At 38.5% G+C, this 24,230-nt stretch overlaps 1 protein-coding gene across 1 annotated transcript in view; it reads left to right on the plus strand.

The window, feature by feature from the left end:
* Positions 1–640: 640 nt before the first annotated feature.
* LOC140841405 (cell division cycle protein 27 homolog B) overlaps positions 641–24,230 on the plus strand; it is a 28,176-nt gene continuing 4,586 nt past the window's right edge. Inside the window, exons 1-7 of the mRNA XM_073208797.1 lie at positions 641–1,026; positions 1,760–1,832; positions 2,406–2,512; positions 2,706–2,752; positions 11,000–11,097; positions 21,497–21,798; positions 22,536–22,691. Of these exons, the coding sequence (XP_073064898.1) occupies positions 922–1,026; positions 1,760–1,832; positions 2,406–2,512; positions 2,706–2,752; positions 11,000–11,097; positions 21,497–21,798; positions 22,536–22,691 (888 nt within the window). The 5' untranslated portion in view covers positions 641–921. The remainder of the gene's footprint in view (positions 1,027–1,759; positions 1,833–2,405; positions 2,513–2,705; positions 2,753–10,999; positions 11,098–21,496; positions 21,799–22,535; positions 22,692–24,230) is intronic.

Below are 24,230 nucleotides of genomic sequence, written 5' to 3' on the forward strand. Positions count from 1 at the left end.
AAATTTTTTGAACGAATTTCAAACCGCAACGATAATAATAACTAGTGGTTCATCAATCACAAGTGGAACTGTTAAAAGAAGATTATAATCTAGTATCAAATTTTTTTGAATTATCCAATCGGTGATTTTAAAATCTGAACCATAGTTATTTTTTTGGTATCAAATTCCTAATGAAAATGTAAATATAAATATGATAAACAAACATTATTTAATTAGATGCAATCGTGTTAAAATGTTTGTTCTATGTTATCACTTATCTCAGGTATGTATGTCAAATGGGCCGGCCCACCTCACCTTGTTGTCTACCCCACTATGGCTCGCCATCAAACAAAGTGAGGCGGGCTGCAACACAAAAAATAAATGAAAAATTATAAAATTTATTTTTTTTAAAAAATTGACGGGACGACCTGACCAGTCACAACCCGCGGCCTTTTTAGGTCTGCCCGCCTCCACACGAGAGGCCAAAAACATAACCCAAGGCGATATTTTTTCATGGCAGGATAGATTAATTCTATGAGTCTAATTCATTCTAGCTGACTTCGATCTCGAAAGTGTTAATCCCGATATCTTATAATTTAAGGTAATCAATTGATCAATAGCTGGAAATATGAATCTCGTTGTAAAATAGACTCGTCCGTGCACATGGACAAACGGCCACCAACTCCCCGAAACCAGTGCGGCGAACCCAACACTTGTCACGTGCCATTCAAATTTTGAAACCTAATATCACGTGACCTACCAAAACCACAAACCCGGAATCCCCAAACCAGAGCCCCCTTTTTTTTTAAATTGAAATTTTTTGAAACCCATTCCCCTGCATAAGATCCAATATTACATACAATCTCTCAATCCGTAGCAATACTTTTCAATCTTTCTATCCAAATTCAAAGAAATTCATGTAAGTGTACCGTGTGCGCATCAATGGAGGCGATAGTGGCGGAATGTGTGCGGGAAAACCTACGCCACTTCATGCACCGTAACGCCATTTTCATGTGCGAACGCCTTTGTGCTGAGTTTCCATCCGAGGTTAGCATTAAGGGGTATATAAATTCGACGGCATTTGATGTTAATTTTTAGATATCCGGATACATTAGGGAATTTTTGGTTCTACTGTACAGCTGCATTTGCTCTAGTTTTCGTGAGCTCCTCCTGTAGTTTGTAGCGTTAATTAGTGTCTTTTCTTTCTTCTTTTGGTGGAGTCGAAGTTGTGGGCTGCCTCGTTTCAGGCTTGAGCTGAATAGCCTTGGAGAATTTACTGTTGTATATGAATGTGCTGAAGGTCATGTGTCGCTGAGAATAGCAGGATTAGGTGATGGGAAGTAACAAAAGATTTTTTATTTCCAGGATCGTTCGCGAAATGGGTTCGGTTCTTTGGATTTTGGAACTCTATAAAGTTGATTCTTGTATGATCAACTTCACATAAGTTACGTACAATTAATGATGCTTATCATGCCAGTCAAATATTTTATGGGAAGAGGAATTCATGTAACTGTTTCTGAATGAAAAAGAGAATTTGGTTTTGCCAACAGCTAACTGAATGATGCTAGGGTCAATTCATTGTTATTGTTTTGAAGCCATGCTAATTCATTATTTTAAATATTTTTAAGGCTTCAACCAGTCGATCCCTCTATAATTTTGTGCAATACATTTTCAATAATGTTATATAGGATGATGTTTTGTGGACTGTTTCAAGCTGCTACTAAATTTTGCTCAAGTTGCATTATTTCCTCGATGATTTACATTTCACTGTCAAATGCAGACAAATTTGCAGCTACTTGCCACTTGTTACTTGCAAAACAATCAGGCACACTGTGCATATCAAATTTTAAAAGGTATATTTTGAATATTTTGAAATATTTATATTGTTATAACCGAATTTGAGCAACTGATCTTATCAAACTGAAGCATGTATGAGCCATTATCCTGTTATATTCTTGGGAAATTATCACAACCTTTTTTTTGGTTTTGGGAGTTTTGTGAGAACAGTTTTTATATTTTTGATCATTTGTGAGAAGCGTTTTAGGCAAACAAAATGTGTGCATAATTTTGTCACAGAGAAATTAGTTTTTATGGATATGAAAACATGCCAGGAATGATTGGGTAAAAATAATATTAAAATTTTAAAACAATAATTGCATTATAATAATGATTGGGTAAAAATAATATTAAAATTTTAAAACAATAATTGCATTATAATATAATGTAATACTAACTTTTAAGAAATGATGAAACATTTGGTTAAAACTAATTATTATATTGAGAGATATGAAAAGTGAGAATACAGTAAATGATAGTGCGTGCATGTTTTATTTGGGGGATGAAAAAATGATGTTTGGAAATGAAAACAAACCTTTTCTATACTGTTGCATCTGTGTTTACTGAAAATGCTATCTTTTTCTTCGAAGGGGCGCATATGGCTCAGTGCCGCTACTTGTTCGCACTATCGTGCTTTCAGATGGATCTTCTGAGCGAAGCTGAAGCAGCATTATCTCCTATTGAATCCTCTACGGAGGTATGATACAAAATATAAATCACGAGGTCAAACAGATAGTGTCCATTAATGGTTGGAGTGATACCTTTGTCATATTCATAGTTTCTTCTGTTGCCTAAACTTTAGTAAGTATAAGAAAACACATTTGTTGCCCTTTTTGGTCACTTGTGTTGGATGGAGCAGTCGTAGTCATTTTTTTTTCCTATTTTCTTAGGTTCCAAACGGAGCTGCTGGTCATTACCTTCTTGGACTTATATACAGGTTTTTGACGTGTTATACTCCCCTCTTAATTCGTTATCTTTACATGGGGCTGCTATTGATATCCTATTCATTTCATTTAAATGAATAAACCATCTCATAAATTGCGTGGCAATTTTCTTATAAAGCTAATCACAACATGAAAATTGACTTGGGATGGCATCAGAAGACTGTGTTTGTAAATTGTGATTTTCCATGAGTTGAAAACATTTCATGTTTTGTATCCTACTATCCTTTGTTGTTCTTATGTTTTGCATTTGAGAAGCACTTATTTTCTAGCAAATTTAGTGCACCATTTTCCTATTCTTTTCCTTATATTTGGGGTTAATGTGTAACTACTAACTAGTGTTAATTATCCAGAATTATCAGTACTATAATCTTGAATAAATTTCAAATAATAATTGATGATCGTGTTATGATGCATGTTTGGATATTATATACGTTGTTGGCCCTGTTTGAAGCACTTTTTTGTTGCTGTGTGGTAGAAATCTGAACAAATGTTGAACTGGATTGCTGACTTAATAGTAGCACTTTTCTTATTTTGGGAGAAACAGGTTGCAGATTTTACATGTAGTCATGTGTATCTTGAAATTTACTGACTACTGATTTTCGTTGTTTCATTTGATTGTAAATGATAATTGATGTATGACTGTCTTTTCTAGCACAAGATTATTCTACAATTTGTTTAAATTTGCAAGAAGTAGTTTCTGTTACCAGCCTACAATCTTTTCCTGCATTGGGTTGTTTTGGTTTGTGTGTTTTTTAACACGTGAGTTTTGGGAGAGACAGTATCTCTTATTTCCACTACTAAATAAATGAAGTACAAAGCTGAATAAATAGGCTACTGAAACCCTAAGGCTAACAAACTAATCTACCCAAATATTTAAAATACAAAGATGAGATAAAAGATATAACCAACAAACAAATCAACCGATATGATTCTACCAACTCATAAAAGATCCTAATCTAATCTGATCTTAATCTTCAACACTCCCCCTCAAGTTTGGTGGTAAATGTTGATCATGCCCAACTTGGATACCAAGTTTTCAAAGATTGGTCGGTACAAGGCTTTAGTTAGGATGTCTGCAACTTGTGTGTGGCTAGGGACGTAACAGATTTTCAGTGTCCCTTTCTCGAGCTTTTCATTTATGAAATGGCGATCGATTTCAACATGTTTAGTTCGATCATGGTGGACTGGATTCTTGGCAATACTTATTGCTGCTTGATTGTCACACTTTAGTTCGATCACTTGATGTCCTCCTACTTTCAGTTCTGCTAATAACCGTTGTAGCCATATTCCTTCACACGTACCATTGGCCAAGGACCTAAATTCGGCTTCTGCACTGCTCCTTGCTACCACAGATTGTTTCTTGCTCCGCCATGTTTCAAGGTTTCCCCATACGAATGAGCAATACCCAGATGTGGATCGTCTGTCAGTGGAAGATCCTGCCCAATCAGCGTCACTGTATATCTGTATATCTCTTAGAGCTGTCTTCTGAAAACATAGTCCCTTTCCAGGTGATCCTTTGAGGTACTTTAATATATGAAAAACAGCATCCATGTGTTCTTCAGTCGGATTGTTCATGAATTGGCTAACAACACTTACACCAAATCCAATGTCAGGCCTTGTGTGTGATAGGTATATCAGTTTACCTACTAATCTTTGGTATCGTCCTTTGTCGATCATTGGACTTTTCTCATTCTTTCCAAGTTTTATATTTGGATCCATAGGAGTATCAACAGGCTTGCATCCCAACATCCCAGTTTCTTTCAATAGATCAAAGACATACTTTCTTTGAGAAATAAAAATCTCATGTTTTGATCTGGCCACTTCCATCCCCAAGAAGTATTTCAACTGCCCTAGATCCTTCATCTCGAATTCTTTTGAGAGTAGTTGCTTGACTTGAGTGATGTCTTCTTCATGTTTCCCAGTAATTATAATATCGTCAACATATACGATGATAACAGAGATCCTGTCTGGGTTGGAATGCTTGACAAACATAGTGTGGTCTGATTGGCACTGTATGTATCCGCTTTCTTTCAATATTTTCGTGAATTTGTGAAACCAGGTTCTCGGAGACTGCTTCAAACCATAAAGAGATTTCTTTAACCGATAGACTTGATTAGCCGTTGTCTTATATTCGAATCCAGGTGGGATACACATATATATCTCCTCTTCCAAATCCCCATTTAAGAAGGCATTTTTGACATCAAGTTGATATAGGGGCCAGTCTAGATTTGCAGCAATAGATAGAAGAACACGAACCGTATTTAACATGGCGACATGGGCAAATGTCTCCTGATAATCAATCCCATATGTCTGAGTAAACCCTTTGGCTACTAGTCTAGCTTTGTATCGTTCAACACTCCCATCAGCCTTATGTTTGATTGTGAAAATCCACTTGCAACCAACAGTTCGTTTTCCAGTAGGGAGATCTGTGATCTGCCAAGTGTTATTTTTCTCTAGAGCATGTATTTCGTCAAAAACTGCTGCCTTCCATTGTGGATGTTCCAGGGCTTCAGTGATGTTTGATGGGACCTGTACTTGGTCTAAATTCACAATAAAAGCTCGATATGTAGGAGACAATAGATCAAGAGAGACAAAATTGCTGATAGGATATTGAGTGCATGATCTGATTCCTTTTCTTGATGCAATAGGTCTATCATCGATATCATGGGAGTTGGAGATTGACGTACCTTGATTGTTTTCCAGAGGATCTGGGATCGAGGGAGTGTTCTTGGTTTGCTGATTGTGTGGTTGGTCTTGAGGAAAATTCCTACGAGTGTACACATGCTCAAATGGAAGGATTTGGGAATGATTTGGTGGGATAGCGTCTACACCATCAGTATGTATGGGATACAGATTCTGAAGGTCATAAAGGTCAGGGCCGTGAATTCTTTGCTCCCCCTGAGCTGAGGAAGATGGATAAAACGGATCAGACTCATGGAAGGTTACATCCATGGTGTTGTAGAATTTTCTTGTGGTTGGAGAATAACATTTGTACCCCTTTTGATTGGAAGAGTATCCTAAGAAGATGCATTTTAATGAGCGTGGGTCAAGTTTGCTTCTATGTTGGGAATGTATATGCACAAATAAGACAGACCCAAAGACACGTAATGGGAGATTGTGAATTAGGTGTGAGTTAGGATAGCTGCTGAGAAGAGATTGAATGGGAGTTTGGAACTTAAGGACTCTAGAAGGCATTCGATTTATGAGGTATGTGGCTGTGAGGACAGCATCACCCCAGAATTGATGGGGAACATTATGCGTGAATAGTAAGGAACGAGCTACCTCAAGGAGGTGTCGATTTTTCCTTTCAGCGACACCATTTTGTTGAGGTGTGTCAACGCAGGAGCTTTGATGAATAATTTCCTGAGTGGTTAGGTAGTCTCCAAGAACAGTGTTAAAGAAATCTCGAGCCCGATCAGTTCGTAAAATTTGGATATTGGTGGAGAATTGTGTCTGTATCATGGTGGAGAATGTTTTGAAAATTGTAGACGTCTCACTTTTGTCTTTCATGAGAAAAACCCAAGACAGACGAGTATGATCGTCAACAAACAATAGAAACCACCGAGTACCCGTAATGTTTTTGATACGAGAAGGACCCCAAATATCACTATGTATTAGAGAAAAGGGTTTTGATGGTGTATATGTGTGTGGTGTGAACGATGTGCGAGTGTGTTTTGAAAACTGACAAACATCACATAAGGCAAATGAGAAGTATTGTTGTTTACTAATGATGGAAATAGTTTCTTAAGATACAAAAAATTTGGATGACCTAGACGGTAGTGCCATAACAAAAATTCGTTATTCCTAATGGTTTGGACTGCGGAAGTATGGTGGTCAGGGGCATTGGAAGATGACTCTACGGGCGGCTTCATCGTGAATATGTAGAGACCAGCACAACACTTAGCATTGCCAATCGTCCTCCCCGATTCCAGGTCCTGAAAAACACATGAGTCAGTCGAAAAAATTGTCGAGCAATGTAAGTTCTTGTTGAAAGCACTGACAGACAACAAATTACAATGAAGTGCAGGAACGAACAAGACATTATGTAAGCATAATTCTGGGGATAACCAAATTGAACCCGAACCCAGAACTTTTGTACAAGAACCATCTGCCACTCGAACTGATTTAGAGACTCGCGAGGGGCTGTATGAGGTGAACATCTGTAATTGGCTGCACATATGGTCTGAAGCACCAGAATCTACTATCCAGTAGCTAGATAAATTAGTATGTGAAATAAAGGTGAGGGGAATATCACTTGGGATTGCTGTACTACCTGTTCCGATGACTGAGGATGGCATCACATGCTGGGAGAATAATTTCTGTAGCGCATCCAACTGTTCTTTGGTGAAAGGCGCTGCTATGGGAGGAGCCTGTTCAGAAACCACGCTGTGAGCGCGGCGTTCTCTGGCTGGCTTCCAATCAGGTGGTTTCCCATGTATCTTCCAGCAACTCTCGATATTGTGAGTTGATTTCTTGCAATATTCACACCAAGGACGTCCTGGAATCATTTTTCCTTTTGTGTTGCTTGAAGGCTGCCCTTGACGAAGTCCTTGGGTGGCTGTAACATCACTAGTTGGAAAGCTATTTTGGTGTTGGACGACTAGTGCAGAATTATCAGATGACTGAGGAGATGAGCCCAGCATCACCTTGCGTCGGCTTTCCTCCTGGCGAACCACTGAGAAAGTAGCACGGAGGTTCGGCAGGGGGTTTGTGCTAAGGATTCTGCCCCGGACGTCATCGAAGTTGTTGTTGAGACCCATGAGGAATTTGAAGACTCGTTTGTTTTCAATAAATGATCTGAACACCTTTTCGTCTTTGGAGCATTTCCAATCATGTGTCTCTGTCAAGTCAATGGTTTGCCAATTGCGGGTAAAAGAAGAGAAATACTCAGTCACTGTGGAGTCTTCTTGTCGCAGATCATGAACAGCTGATTCGTTGCAAAGAGTTCGGCCGTATTGTCGCTGCAGGAGAAGGATTCACGAGCAGCCTCCCAAATCTCCGAGGCAGAGGGATAAAGGAGAAAATTCTCCCCGATCTCAGGGATCATGGAATTGATTAACCATGCCATCACTTGGTTGTTTTCAGCCTTCCATGCTTTGTAGTTTGGATCGGTGGTTTCAGGCTGGGATGAAGAACCCGTGAGAAGATCTTCTGTCCCTCGGCCGCATATGTACATGAATACAGATTGTGACCAAGGTAAGAAATTCTTGCCATTAAGTTTATGGCAAGTGATTGAAAGGGGTGATGCGTCGCTTGTGATTTGAGGAGCGGATGAAGGGGTCGTGATTTGAGAGGTGGAGGCCATCCCGGATTGCGTCCCGTATTTTGTCATGGATTGGCTGCCCGAAGCTCTGATACCATGTGGTTTTTAACACGTGAGTTTTGGGAGAGAGAGTATCTCTTATTTCCACTACTAAATAAATGAAGTACAAAGCTGAATAAATAGGCTACTGAAACCCTAAGGCTAACAAACTAATCAGCCCAAATATTTAAAATACAAAGATTTGATAAAAGATATAACCAACAAACAAATCAACCGATATGATTCTACCAACTCATAAAATATCCTAATCTAATCTGATCTTAATCTTCAACAGTTTGGAAAATTGTTGCATGCTTGCTGAAAGTTAATTCTTTTCCTGTTTGTTTATCCGGGAAATTGTATATAAAATCTAACTATCAGATACCAGAACTACTAACACCATTATCTATATCGCACTGTTACCATATTGAAGAATCAAGATAAGAATTAGATATGTTTGAAAGATTGTTTACCTTGTGATGAAAATTAATAGCTCCACTTTATTTTGTGTGGAGAAATGTGGTAGTCAAAACATTTTTCTTGATTGCCTGGAAATTATTTTTGATAAATATTGAAACTGTGACCAATAACTTTTTATGATATTGTATTTTAGCATAATACAATGTATTATAATTGTATATTTAAGTTCTATTGGTTGCTTTTAAATTGTATAAACCATAAACAAGTCGCATGGGAGATTATTCAGTTATCAACCTTTTTTTTAGAAAAGTGGTTCTCAATTCACAACAATTCCCAATGTTTACTTATTTGGGCCCATTTTCTAGTTTTTCTTGCCATTCTCTACCACATCTTGCTATTTCAGATGAGGCAGCATAGTGTCTTTTTGTAGCGGACGAGTGACTTATTTGGACAGTTTTTTAGCATTAATAATACTTGAGTTTTCAATTATGAAGAAGTTATAGGGAATCACGACTTTTGTGCTCTGGGAGATTGTTTATGGTATTTTACATCCTTCGCAAAAGTCCATTTTTTTGGTTTATCATTTTTGTGTCTTTTATTTTATTGGCATGAAACCTTCCTTGTAGTGTTGACACGCAGAGTGGTTTGTAGGCGAGTTATCAAACCTTGTGAGTCTGGTTGAATTGCACAAGTTATTGTCTTAGGCTGGTGGGTTATAGACCCTCCTAAACCTTGTCGAGGTGTAAGTTTTAATGAACTCGACGAAGTCACAATATTTGTTTAAATAACACCATTGTCACTTGCTTGCAACATTTTAATGTTGCTCGAGAAACATCCACTTAGATTGTCATTTGAGTTGGTCCCAACTTTGGGCACAAGATGTTTTGGCTTCTGTTTATGGGAGTCTTAGGATTAAGGAAATATGATGATTTTTCTTAGACTTATAGTTTTAGGATTATCCTAGTTCTTTTAGAGTTCTGGTATGATCTATACTTCTAGACCGAGTTTATACTTGAACATTTTTTGGCATATTGGACCTTTTATGAAGTAATAATTTGTGAAAGAGTGATTAGCCTTAGGATGACTGGATGAGGAAGGTGTCAAAGAAAAAGGGAATATGAGGATGATTTATTCTGAAAATTTAAACACCAGTTTATGAAATGCTGTATCGATTCTTTGCGAGAAGATGATGAGTTTTGGTCTTATTTATGTTCTTTGAGGTTGAAGTACAAAAATAATAATTTATAATCATAGTATATTAAGAAAAATGCATTATTTAAAAATATTTCGAACACTAAATGGGTAATTGGGACATTTTCCACATCTAATCCATAAAAGCTACTATTCTAACTTCTTTTATGAACACACACGTCTTTGCTTGTTTCATCTTCTAAGCTATTGTCAGCAAATTTCCATTGCTTTACGATTTCATCGCTCAAACTTCAGCACTTTGCGATCTCATAAACATACCCATGTTGGTTGGACAAAGGTGCCAAGTCATGCTACAATACTACCACAGGAATCAAGTGATGAATTTTATCCCAGTGATAGGTGCTCAGTACCTATTTCATCTGTATAGTGACGTCGATGAAGAATGTGAGAGAATACTGTAAATGTTACGGTTGCACTTGCCCAAGATCACAACCTGTCCACATGGTGATCAAACCAAATTAACATCTAATTTTATTCTGAGGACGAGACAGATTGTACAAACTCAAATAAAGGGTAAATGCAAGGTTTTAAAATTCGTTTGGTGCTAGTCGGACGCCAAGTGCCTAACGCCGGAGCTTAGGAGCCGCTAGGCGGATTCCATGTTATCAACATAATAAATCACATACTATAACTCCAACACAATAATATCAAATTTAAAATGCGTTCAGAATTACATGACTAATAGAGCTCCACAAATTTACTCCATTTTTTCTTCTCTATGATTTTCAGCAATTTGTTCGCTATCCGGACACAAACTTAATATCACCACGGTGATCCTCTTCTTCTTCGGATTCAAAATCATCCTCGTGAAGTTCTGTCACTCTAGATTGCCGATGAAGATGAAGTTTGGTGTGATTGGGAAAGCCAACAAATTGTATTTCTTGTTGGACTTCGGTTTAGGGCCTATAAAAAAATCACCTTTCATTTTTTTAATTGGGCATTAAAAGCCCAAAAAACTTAAAAAAAGCCAAAAAATAAAAGCCTAAAAGCCCCAATTTTCCGCGGTGCCTAGGTCGCATAGGCCGATTAGTCGGCGCCTAGGGCCGCCTTGGTCCGAATTTTAGAACACTGGGTAAATGTCTTATTAACATTTAAAAGTGATTAAAAGTAGTGTCACGTTGGAAGTAAGAAGACTAACGCTTCATGCATATTGTTGGTCTTAACACTTGGTTATTGACAACTAAGTTTGTTTTTTTCCTTTTTTCTAATGAATAATTGATGGATGAATAGAAAGAACTCATTTGATGATGCACAATCATGCTGAATGATGACGTTTTTCTCACTTACTTTTTAATACTTTTTCCAGGTATACTGACAGAAAGCAACGTGCTATTCATCACTTTAATCAAGCTTTAGCATTGGATCCGTTGTTATGGACTGCTTATGAGGAGCTTTGTATATTAGGTAACATGTAGAAAGAATTTGTGATTTCAACTATTTGCATTTGGCTTTTGGAGTTTTGAAGTTTTCTTGGTCGTCGTTCTTGGCTACAAGTCTTTTACCTTTTAATACCTAAAGTTGAATTGATTTGAACATTGAGCATTTTTCTGATTTGGCTTTGACTTTGATTTGATGAGGCATTTTGATAATAAAAATAAGAGATGTATTGTTACTGTGAAATTTATCGAACAAAAGATAGAAGACTGAGAAACTTTCTCATTCTTATTTTTCATATATTATTAAGTCTAATGTATACATTTAATTTAAATAGGCAAAGAAGAAAGCTAAATCCCAACAAATGTGGGAGAATATTTCTATCACAATCCTATCATACCAAACATAACTCAAATCAAATCAAATTTATATCTAAACAGATTTTATTTAAATAGGGATAAATTTATTAAAATTTCCTCTCAAGTTGGTGCGAAGATATCTATCATTCGCAACTTGCTAACTTGGCCTTCAAATAGTAGCTTTGGAAGCCTCTTGGTTAGAATATCCGCAACCTACAACGTAGTTGGAACAAATGGAGTACAAATGGCTTCTTCCTCAAGTTTCTTCTTAATGAAGTGCTTTTCAATTTCAATGTTCTTGGTTCTATCATGTAGAACTGTTGTGCACAATGGTAATAACAGATTTACTATCACAATATAGCTTCATTGGATACTTCATTTTCCTCGTCAAATCATCCATAACTCTCTTAAGCTAGAGAGCCTCACATACCCCTTGAGCCATAGATCTGAACTCAGCTTCTGCGTTGCTTCTAGCAACTACGCTCTGTGTTTTACTCCTCCAGGTTTCGAAGTTGCCCCATACGAAAGTGCAATATCCTGAAGTTGACCTTCTGTCTGAGATCGAACATGCCCAGTCTGCATCTATATACACCTCAATTGATCATATTCACTTTTCTCAAAGAGCAAACTGTTGCCCGATGTTCCCTTCAAAATTCAAATATTTGAGAACCTGATACACAACTTCCAAGTGTTTTTCACACGGTGAGTTCAAAAATTGACTCTCCATGCTCATAACGAAGGCAATGTTTGGTTGTGTGTGAGATAAGTAGATCAATCCCCCAACTAATAGTTGATACCTTCCTTTATCCACTGAGTTAATTTCTCCGAGTTTACCATTTGCCTATGTTGGAGTATATGAAGGCTTGCATCCACTCATCCCAGCTTCCTTTAAGAGATCCAAAACGTACTTTCATTGAGACACTACAATTCCTTTTTCAGATCTTGCTATTTCCATCCCAAGAAAGTACTTCAAATGTCCCAAATATTTGATTTCCTATTCTTCGGCCAAGCTTTTCCTAAATCTTCTCATCTCCTATTAATGTTATGTCATCAACGTACACCATCAATACTGAGATCCTATCAGTGGACGATTTCTTTGTGAACAAAGTATGGTCTGATTGACTATATCTGTATCCTGTCTTTTAACAAACTTTGTGAATCTCTCGAACCATGTTTTGAGAGATTGTTTTAATCCATAAAGAGACCATTATCCTGCCTAGCATTGCCAGTGATCTTCTCTGAGGCATGAGAAGACAAACAAACAACCCGGCAATTAAGATCAATAGTCAATTGGCTAACATAAAGAAGATTATATGACAAAAATGGAACACGTAGAACATTATTAAGTGTTAAAAAGGGGAAATGACAATAGTCCCTTTTCCAGCAACAGGGGCAAATATACCATTGACAATTTTAATTTTTCTGTTTCCGGCACACGGGACATATGTGGACCGGGGAGAAAAAATTGATGTTCTAGTCATATGATTTGTGGCCCCTAAATCAACTATCCAGGAGGTGTTAGAAATCGAGTTTGCGAGATCAGCTAAGGAGGATATACCTGTTTGGGCTAAGGAGCAGGAGGAATTAGAACCACCTAAGTGAGATTGGAACAATTTTGACAGGAGCTTAAGCTGATCCTTAGTGAAAGGAGTTGATTCCAAAGTGGGAAAGGGCTGGCTGGAGTCGGCACTACTTGATTGAAGAGCATGACTAGCCCATTTTAGTCCACCAGATTTCTTCTTGAGATTGGCAGGTTTGCCATGGATTTGCCCACAAGTGTCAACTGTATGCCATGATTTATGGTACTTCTCACACCATATTTTGGGTTTTCCTTCATCCACAGGTGAGCTTTTGCCTTTGCCCGCAAGTGCCGAGCCATCAGATTCTGAATAGGATTCATCCAGCTTTGGCATAATCACAGGACGACTGGCTTCTTCACACCGAATCTCGGAAAAAACTTCACGATTGCTGGCAGTGGATTTCGACCAACAACACTACCGCTAACTTCATCAAGATCTTTAGCTAAACCTGCGATTTCTTAAAACGAGCGCTTTTGCTGCTTTCCCTTTCTTCAGCCGCAAAAAAATATAATTCTTGACAGATGGACTTCAATCCATTGTAGTAAGAAGTGACGTCCCGATGGCCCTGTTGTTCCCTGCACATACGGGTATTCAATTCAACTGTGTGTAGTTTTCCATGTCTGAATCTGTCTCCCTGACTGCCTCCCAATCATCATGGGCTGTAGGAAGAAACATAAAGTGTTTACCAATGATAGGCTCCATCAAATTAATTAGCCAAGCTGCGACGAGGGAATTTTCGGACCTCCAATATGTGTACATTGTATCTGTGGAGGCAGGCGCCTTAATCTCACCATTTAAATAGCCCAATTTTCTCTTTCCATCAATGACGAGGCGGATTGATTTTTTTTTTTGATAAGAAACTTGAATTATAATTAGTAGTTTAAAGGTTTACAAAAAATGTGGATGAGCGATCCACAAAACGCAATCATGATCTAGTCATGAACAAATATTCCTATCACTAGGAACACACAAATTTCCAATCCCTAACTAGGTCTGTTATTCGCATAGTTTGAAACTCCTCCATGTTTAGCGTCCAAGTCGCCACACGGAATTTTATCTTCTCCCATAATTCTTCCTGCGAATCCTCTTTGTCGCTGAAAATTCTGTTATTGCGTTCCAACCATAATGACCAGAAAACGCAATGAATCACCACGTACCAGAATTCCGTTTGACCATTACCCTTGAGAAATGACTGATCCTAGCAACATATCCCTAGATCTGCAAGGGAAACTCCATTGGAAGCTTAAGTGCTGCATAACCTTTGTCCATATTGCCGTTGTGAAGGCACAGTGTAGTAGAAGGTGATCCTGATTCTCCCCATTTCTTTTGCATAAACAGCACCACTGAGGACATAACATTAATCCCGGCCTTCTTCTCTGTATTTCATCGCCAGTTTGGAACTTTCCCAAAGCCACAATCCAAGAAAACACTTTTACCTTTTGTGGTATTGGTACGTGCCAAATGTTTGTGTGTTGTGAAAATAATGGAAAGTTTTGTATCGAAAAGAATGAAGAATATAAAGATGAAACAGAAAATACTCTGGAAGGATCCCCCAACCAAACACGAGTATCCATAGTACCCACCGACAAAGTAACTGAATCTAAGACCCCTAATAGGTTACTACACTCTTCCAACTCCAAAGTATTAAACCCTCTTCTAAACCTAATGTCCCACTGAAAGTTAGACTGACCCTGACTCTGAGACGTTGAATAAAACTGTGTGATTGGCTTGTTGATACACGAAGAAAGACTGTACAGACACGGAAAACACTCTCTGAAAGGCATCTCTCCTACCCACCTATCCTCCCAGAATCTCAAAATGTTACCCCTCTTAAGCACCATGCCAATCAGCTGGTGACAAGTCGTGTGAGAGCTAGAGATGAACTTCCAAGGGCTTCTCAGAGTGGATGTCCTGGCCAACCTTACGTCCCAACCATTATCTTCGATCCCGTATATGTTTTCCAAAACTTTTTTCCATAAAGAGTTTTTTTCTACCGCGCACCTCCACCACCATTTTCCCAATAAAGCCTTGTTCCTTAAACGTATATTTCCCACCCCGAGACCTCCCTTTTCTTTCGGCCCGCACACTTGATTCCAACTAACAACGTGACAATGCGACTCTCCATCGGCTCCATCCCAAAGGAAGTCCCTCATCATTATTTCCATAATCTTAGCCACGCGAACCGGTACCTTGAAAAGAGATATATAGTAGGTTGGCATTGCACTTAGAACCGCTTTTATCAATGTCAAACGCCCCCTCTCGAAAGAAACGATTTCTTCCAACTTCCCATCTTTTTTGTCATTTTCGATAACACTGGTGCCCAAAATTCCATCTTATTTGGATTCCCTCCCAATGGTGCTCCCAAGTACGTAATTGGCCAATGCTCTTTCTTACACCCAATATCCGACGCCAATCCCTCAACATCCTCCTCCGACTCATTCAAACCCAAAACAACAGTTTTATCAAATTTAATCTTCATTCCAGATCTGCTGCAGAACAGTTTTAAGAGTTCGATCACCTCCAACATATGGGCCTTGGTTTGTGTAAGAAACAGGGTGTCGTCTGCGAACTGAATATGTGAAATCTCTAAGTTGCCTCTTCCAACCGCAAGTCCTCTCACCGCATTCACCGCCTTCGCCTTATCCACCAACCTCCCCAGCCCATCGATGACTAAATTAAAGAGGAAGGGGGATAAAGGATCTCCTTGTCGAAGCCCTCTTTCCCCTTTGAACTTCCCCCTCGGTTTTCCATTAATTAATATAGAAAAGGAAACACTTGAAACACACCCTCTTATCCACCTCCTCCATCTGTCGCCGAATCCTTTCTTATGAAGCACAAATTCTAGAAATCTCCAATCGACATTGTCATAGGCTTTTTCCAAATCAACTTTCAAAATCCACCCCCCCCTTTTTTTTCCTTCTATGTTCTTCTACAACTTCATTGGCAATAAGGCAACAATCAATTATTTGTCTTCCTTTAATGAACGCACATTGATTTTCCGCTATTGTTTTCCTCATCACTGTTTGTAATCTATTTGTTAGAACTTTTGCCAAGATTTTATACAAACTCGTGATCAAACTGATCGGTCTAAAGTCCTTGATCTTCATCGCTTCTTTCTTCTTTGGTATCAGGCATATGTAGGTTTCGTTCGTAATTCCATTAACAATTCCTCCCTCGAAAAATTCAGCGAACACCTTAATAATATCGGCCTTAATTATTTCCCAGTTCTTTTGATAGAATGCCATTGTAAAACCATCCGGCCCCGGAGACTTTGTTCCATCGCATTCCATCACCGCACATTTTATCTCTTCCTCTGAAAAAGACACTTCCAGCCGTTCAGCATCAACCGAATCTATAGGTTCCCACTCTAGCCCATCAAGACCCAATCCGTCTCCTTCTGATTTTTTGTATAAGTTTTTGTAATAATCGACAATCTTGTTTTCAATGTCTTGTTCATCGACGCTCAATGACCCATCCTCCAACTCTAGCTTGTCTATCATTGCTCTATTCCTTCGGCTATTCAATAGAGAATGGAAAAATTTCGAATTTTGATCCCTGTCTCTTAGCCACTTAAGTTTTGCTTTTTGGCTCTCAATTTGTTGTTTCCGGATGACCATAGATTGCAATTCGCATCGCGCTTCCTTCCTCTGCTCTTGTAAACTTTGGGACCAATCTCCCCCCTCCTCTCTCGCGTCCAATTGTTTTATCCAGCTTTCCAACTCTTGAATTTTTAGATTTGCATCACCAAAAACCTCGATGTTCCATTTCTTAACCTCAACTTTAATTTGTTTTAGCTTTCGCATGAATTTATAACCTTCCCACCCAATAGAATTGCCACTATTCCACCATTCCTTAACCGAGTCTTTGAACTTTGGATGCAGCAGCCATGTATTCTCGAATCTGAACGGTGTAGGACCCCATTTCAACTTAGTGGTGTCGAGCAGAATTGGATAATGATCCGAAGTGATTCTGGGCAAGACCATCTGTCTGAACGTTGGGAAGGTTTCTTTCCACACCACTGAAAAAAGAAACCTATCCAGTCTACAGCAGATTGGTGTCATCCTGAAGTTTGACCAAGTGTACTTAGCGTTCAATAGCGGAGGGTCTTGTAGGTCTAATTCCTCAATCAATCTGTCAAAACAAACCATACTCGTGGTTACCGAGTGGCTATTCATTTTTTCGGTAAGGTTTCTTACCACGTTAAAGTCTCCCCCGATGCACCATTTATCCCCACATATGGATTTCAAACCCGCAAGTTCATCCCAGAAAAACTCTCTACGTCTTGGTTTACAAGGACCATACACCGCTGTGAACCACCATCTAATCTCATCCTGCATCTTGATTTCTATAGAAGCTGTAAAGTCCCCGATCAGATTATCACTTACGAAGACAACTCTAGGATCCCACATGACTATAATACCTCCCGATCTCCCATCCGCCGGTAAACTCACCCAATCCACAAATCTTGATTTCCATAAGCTTGCAATGAATCGACGATCCACCATGGCTTTCTTGGTCTCCAAAATCACGACAATGTCCTGCTTTTCTTTCCGAATAACCCTGTGTACAAGTTCTCTCCTTCTAGAAGAACCTCCCCCCCTAATATTCCATGAACAAATCTTCATAAAAACTGGTGTGACCCTCTCGAACTCGATCCTTTCTCATAATTGATACCCCACTTCAATCTGTGAAGTTCTCTCCTCAAAATGCCCTTATACCTTCGGTCTTTACCTTCCGATTTATATTCGTGATCCACTTCCCCCAACTTTATTACGGCCATTGTATTGATTTCCCCTGAAGTCCCTTTCGAAGCAACTATCTCAGAACACGACTTGTCAAGCATACCTGATCGCACCCCCCCTACTAGCCCACTCGACAATCCCAAAGTAAAAAAAGAAGAAGGAAAAAAAGCGTGAAGAGAGAATGAATGATTGAAACTCGATGGATGGAAGCACGACAGTACCTTACCCGCTAAGGGTTTAGTGTTTTCAAGGAGAGATGGTTCTTTGGTGAAGTTTCCTTCCTCCTGTGAGAACAACCTCGCGATGTCTATATCCTCTTTGTCTGTATTCTCTCTGGATTCCGAATGCAATGATGTTTGGCTGCCAGTTTCTGAGGACTCAAACCCGTCATTCATGAATTCATCTTGCGGATCATCGAAGTTTAAATCTTCTTTTTCATCAAAAACTGTTCCTCGAAACTTGGTAAGTTCGTCCTCCATCAACTCGGTGGGCTTCGACCTTCCCCTGGAATCGCTGACTTCCGCATCCTCCTTAAGTGATGAATTAGTTCTTCTGCAGTAGGTTTGCTCATAAGGAGGCTGTAAAAGTGCAGGTACTGATCCATCTTTTTGTGCGTCCCTGTTCGAGAAGCTTTAATTTGAAGCAGATTGTATCGGAGATCTTCTGAATTCCTCTTTATCTTTCGGTACTATTCTTTTCAGAATTTTTTCTACCTTCCTACCCATCAAATGTATTGCCGGAGAGCATCTTTTGGACTTCATTTCTTCTGCTGTAATCTGTGGTAGAGCCTTATGCTCTTCTGCCGTCTTTCCATTGTTGCAACGAATCGGCTTCTCATTTCCTGTGTTTATCCTTTGAATATTGGAATTGCCCCACCCTGCCGCAGTCCGCTTGCCATTGATCACCACCTGTGCGTATGTTTGTTTTGCATAAGTCTCGTATGCCTTTCGGTCGAAGGTTGCGACTGAAATTAACAACTCTACGCTGTCCCCATTCAAATTGATCGCGATTTTATTGGGTATGAAACCATCTTTTATTCCTTTGACCTTGATTTTTGCTGCCTCTAGATCTCTGAAAGATAATGTATCAGCACTAATCTCCACCAAACCCCCGCATCGTTCCCCGATGGCTTTAAAGTTATCAAGGGTCCACAAATTCCAAGGTAAGTTGGATATCCTAATCCAACTGTTACAACACTTGTATACGGTATCCGATGAGTTAATGTCTGGCCTCCATCCCTCAAAGTCTAAAGCCACTCCATTATCAAAAAATCCTCTTCTCAAGTGCAGGTAATAAGAGAATTCCTTCGGTTGCGAAGGCCACCATACTGCCTTGTTATCTTGAAACGGGAATACTTTAATCCTCCTCTTAACGTCATTGCCTTGTACCGATTCAATCTGCTCCCAAGAGACATTGACTCTTCCTCTAGTAACAATGAGGGCTTCGTTCCAATTCCTTTCAATTCCAGTCATGACCATCACCTGTGTGCTTGTATGCGTCTCTTGGCAATAATCCTTTGCATTAATCTTCACTGATTGTTGATGTCGTGTACCGCTTCTCGGGGCTTGTCCATAATCGGCAGTAGCTTGTTTCAAACACTGAGAATTCCCCGACAGTAGCTGAATGAATGAGTTTAAAATCCTTGTCCACCCTGAAGAGTTTACTCCGCTCGGTACGATTATTCTCTGTTTCCTTCCTTGCATGTCAAATCTTGATATTTCTAGAAATCGGCCCCTCCTATTGACAAAGCGCTGTACGATTACAATTGCATTTCTGCCCCTTACCCGGTAGAAATCCGACATTGACTGAGGACTATGAACAAAGCTCCTGAGTTTTGAAGTAAACCAACCAGCCTCTCCTCGGTCCAAGTCCAGAGAGTAGCTCGCATTTCTTGTTCTTTCAGACCATCGAATGGCAGAACCTCCGTTAACCAGCTGAGTGAAAACGCTTTGAACTCTATCTTTATCACTTCATCTGAAACCCACGGCAGAATCCGTCGTGACATTTTGAAGCTACAGCGACATGAAAGAGTCGGGAGAAAGTATGGGCAAAGTTAAAACGCCGCCGATGGCCACAACCGGCGACGGCGCCGGAGACGGCGGAGAAGCAGTCGGCGAGGCTCAAATGATCAAAATATTGATCGGGCAAAAGAAGAACCGGTATCTGGAAGGTTAAAGGAGAGGGAGAGCATTTTTCAAATAATTCTCTCTCTAGGGTTCCTTATGAAAATTTTTTCCACATGTACACTAAGTGAGGCGGATTGATTGAGTCCACTCAAGATAATTCTGGCCATTGAGTTTATGGATGGTAAGTTGAAGGGAATTATCGGATAGAGCCATGGGTGGTGTGGAAAAAGAGGTACTGCCACTGGTATTGCCATAGGGTGACCCTCACTGCCACTGCTGGTAGATTCAGTGGTACCGGATCCAATTCCAACCATCACAGCCTTAAAATTCATGATTGGTTGGCTTGTGATACCATATAAAATTTATCGAACAAAAGGTAGAAGCAGGCTCTTTCTCATTCTTATTTTTCATATATCATTCAGTTTAATGTATAAATTTAAATAGGGAAAGAGGAAATAATTAAATCCCAACAAATCTGGGAGAATATTCTATCACAATCCTATCACACAAAACATAACTAAAATAAATCAAATCTATATCTAAACAGATTTTATTTGAATAGGGATAAATTTACCAACAGTTACTTTTCACACGGGTTTGCAAATTTTATGATTGAATTCCTCTTGGCAATTACTTTATGATCAATCAGAATTTTGTGATTCGGGAAGTTCCATAAATATTGCTGTAGATTATTGGTTCTCTTGTTATTCTTTAATTGCTGAATAGGTGTTCCTTGGATTTGTAGCGACTTAAAATATCAAATGTCTCTGTTTAATTTGAAATTGGATGAGATGCGCATCAAATATGCCATCAAATCCAGAAGTAGGGAGGTCTGAGTTCCATCGTTTTCAAATTGAAGAATTTTTTTCACAAACTTGTCTTTGTACAAAGAACATGACATGCACACAAGGGTTTTTCTCATAAACATTGGATGCCACCATCCTATGTAATTACTTAATCTGTGAATAGGCTTATGCGGATTATTAAGAATTTATCTTTAAGGAAGGACAGTATTCGCTTCACCTTTGTTAAGAGAATAACAAGATGAATGTTAATGCTCTATAGGTTCTTTTCTGTTATTAAAGTATAATCTCTTTTTTCCACTTCTTGCTGGTGCATGAGTTATTTCTCATTAATTTTCCTCTGTTTACTTCTCCTGCTTGATAGGTTTTATTTTTTGACCTGGAGTTCAGTTTTGCGTTATGGATTTGTGTCCTGTTTGATTGTTGTTATCTGTGGCCCAAGTGCAAAATGAAGAAAGCTGTCCAAAAATACCTTCCGTAATAATTTGTTCTAAAGCAATCTGCCTACCTATGACACCATACCTAGAACAGGGAAACACTGATTACTATGGACACCATAAACCGGGACTCAATTTTTTGACAAATAAAGCTGGCTTCAAATGTGGGCATTGTGTTAGTTTTTCTTTTACATTTGAAGAAGCAAATCTATGTATTATAGCTTCTGTAAATAATCATGTTCTTAATGGCATCCAATTCCTGACTTGTGACAAGATTTTCATGCATCCTACTGGAGAACACTGGTCCCCCTTCTACTATTTTGTTCCCAAGTTGTGTGTTATATTCATATTTTATTAAGCAGACAATGGGGGACCATTTCAGGCGCAGCTGAAGAAGCAACTAAGATTTTTGATGAAGGAGCTTCTCTGTGCCTCCAAAAGCAGTATCTACACATAGAATTAGCTTCCCAGAATATGCGGGCATCTAGTGAGGATCATGATATTGCTTCTAGCAGAATTTTAGAATCAGCAGATGACAGTACAAGGCAGTTGCATACACAAGGGAACAGCCTACGAGATATATCTAGAAACAATCATGGAGCAGCTTCCAGCCAGCCTCTAAATTGTGGTTCTGCTGGCTTATCATTTTATAATACACCTTCTCCAATGGCTACACAATCACAGGTATAGTCATGTATGTTTTTGTCCTTTGGGCTTAATCATATTTGGTCACACTTCTTGTTTTTTTCTCTCCTCCAATGGCTACAATATCTTATATGTGACTATGTATAGGATGCGTTGTTGCTTTTAGGTTGGGCTAAGACATGACTGTTTGCATTGTTATTAAAGACGCAAGGCACATGATGGCCACATACGCCATGGAATATAGGCTCAAGGTGTCATGTGATGACTGATGACTGCATCATGTCAAAGCGGGACATACTAATGTATAAATTCTAAATATAAATGTATTTAGAAGACCTGTCATGTAGCTTCTAATATGTGATTTTCTTCTTATTAAGTAATAGTATGCTAAAATTCGGTAGTATGAAAATCAAATAGAAAAGATTATCTGATTGCATTTTCACTTTGAAGCCTTCACATATGCCGTGCTCGAGGGTTTTATGCACCCAGGTCTGCGTTTCGCTGAAGGTTTTGATATTCCTTTTTAGTTCCTGCATATTCCTAGTTACTTTTTAAATGGTGATGGCTGTTCTTCTTAACTTTGACTACACAATCCTCTTGCCTTTGCAGTTTATATTCTCCTGATACTTTGCTGTCACTACGTACTGAATTTGGTTTATATTTGAAGTAGTTTATATGTGAATACGCAGTTCGTGGCATGGGCAGACATTATCATCTGTTTCTCAAGACTGCTTTCATGCTATCTTTTACTCCTAAAATTCTTGTATGCCTTGTAGTTATCAGGTGTTGCTCCACCTCCTTTGTTGAGAAATGTCCAACCTAATGGTCCAAACATGAGAGCATTTGTAGCTGATAATTCTCCAAGACAAACCGTGAACTCTACTATTCCAGGCCCAAGGAGAAAATTCGTTGACGAGGGAAAATTAAGAAAGGTCAAGACATTTTAAGTTCTTGTTTCTTTACTATATTATTTTATGAATGTCTTTTTGTAGTTCTCATCGATTCTTGGTATGTACTCTCGTGTGTACCTTGTTGATTCTTGTTATTAGTTACCTACTTCTTTCGTTTCTTACTGAAATGTTACACCCATGTCATGTTTCCTTTGGTTTTTGCAAGGAAATTATAGTTGTTCATTAGATTATTCATTTTAGCATAACCTAAAATGAATGTTTTTTTCATACGTAAAATGGTTCCTTTGGAATTATGAAATTTTTAGTTCAAGTAATGAAAAAATTGATGGAACCACCCAAAATTTGAGGTGTTGAAGCTGTGTTATTATATAAGAAAATATTATTGACTACCTTTTGCGCCATGACTTAATTCACCGTCATGTTGTCCTGATATAATAAATTATTATTGACTACTTTATGTTCTATTAGCCTATCACTCAATGCACACTTATATTATTATAATATAATTATAAGGCACAATGTCAATTTTAGTCCTTTATGTATTGCGATTTGATATTTTTAGTTATGTATATTTTGTTGAGTCAATTATAGTTTAGTAACTATGTTACAAATATCAGTTTTACTCTTTATTGGATTTTTTTATTTTTGGCAAGATCTCAGGGATGACGAGGCAACTGAGTTAGGTTCTTTGATCAAATCTTTAGATAGAGTCAGCTTGATCGAAAGAGTGGAAGACAATAGAGAGTGGGTTTGGGATTCTTCAGGGCAGTTTTCATTGGATTTTTTTTTCGAGTCTTTCTTTTAGATTCTAGTTATCTCTATTTTTCTCATTATCAAGCAATTTGGAAAGCGCCTATTCCATCCAATGTGCAAGTATTCTCGTGGATTGCAGTGCTTGGGAAATTATAATTGTTTGAGATGTTGCAAAAATGTTTCCTTGTTTTCTTTGTCTAAATTGGTGTGTGTTATGTTGTCAAGAGGTGGAGGCTCACGACCTTTTGATCATCATCCATTGTCTTTTTTCACGTTGTCTTTGGTTTAAAGCATTGGCTGAGTTTGGCTTGATTTGGGTATCTCCGAGATCAATTTTGATCTATTCGCGGCAGATCTCGGTCGTGATTTGGGGAGGAGGGGTAGAATTTTTGGGGATGTGGTGGTTCATTGTTTGAGTTGGTCTATGTGGATTGAGAGGAATATGAGGATATTTGAAGCTCATGAAGACCCGACTGAGGAATGTTGGGACAAGATTACATTCAGGGTTTCATGCTGGAGTTCAAGGAATGTAGAGTTCAAATTGTTCTCGTTCTCGTTCTTGTTCTTGTTCTTGGTCTCAGATTTGTGTAGGAATTGGGGTCTGGTATTATGTTAATCTATTTTGACTGTGGATCTCACTTCGTTTGATTTGGAACTCTGGTTCATTTTTTGTAATAATTTATTAATCAATATAATATTATTTCTTATCAAAAAAATAATATTGACCATTTGATTAGATTATTTTGATAAGAATGACTAAAATTGATCATGAGAATATAGTTACATGGCTATAATTGATTCAATTAA

Source organism: Primulina eburnea, chromosome 9, assembly GCF_022965805.1.
Source record: "Primulina eburnea isolate SZY01 chromosome 9, ASM2296580v1, whole genome shotgun sequence".
Taxonomy (NCBI): Eukaryota; Viridiplantae; Streptophyta; class Magnoliopsida; order Lamiales; family Gesneriaceae; genus Primulina; species Primulina eburnea.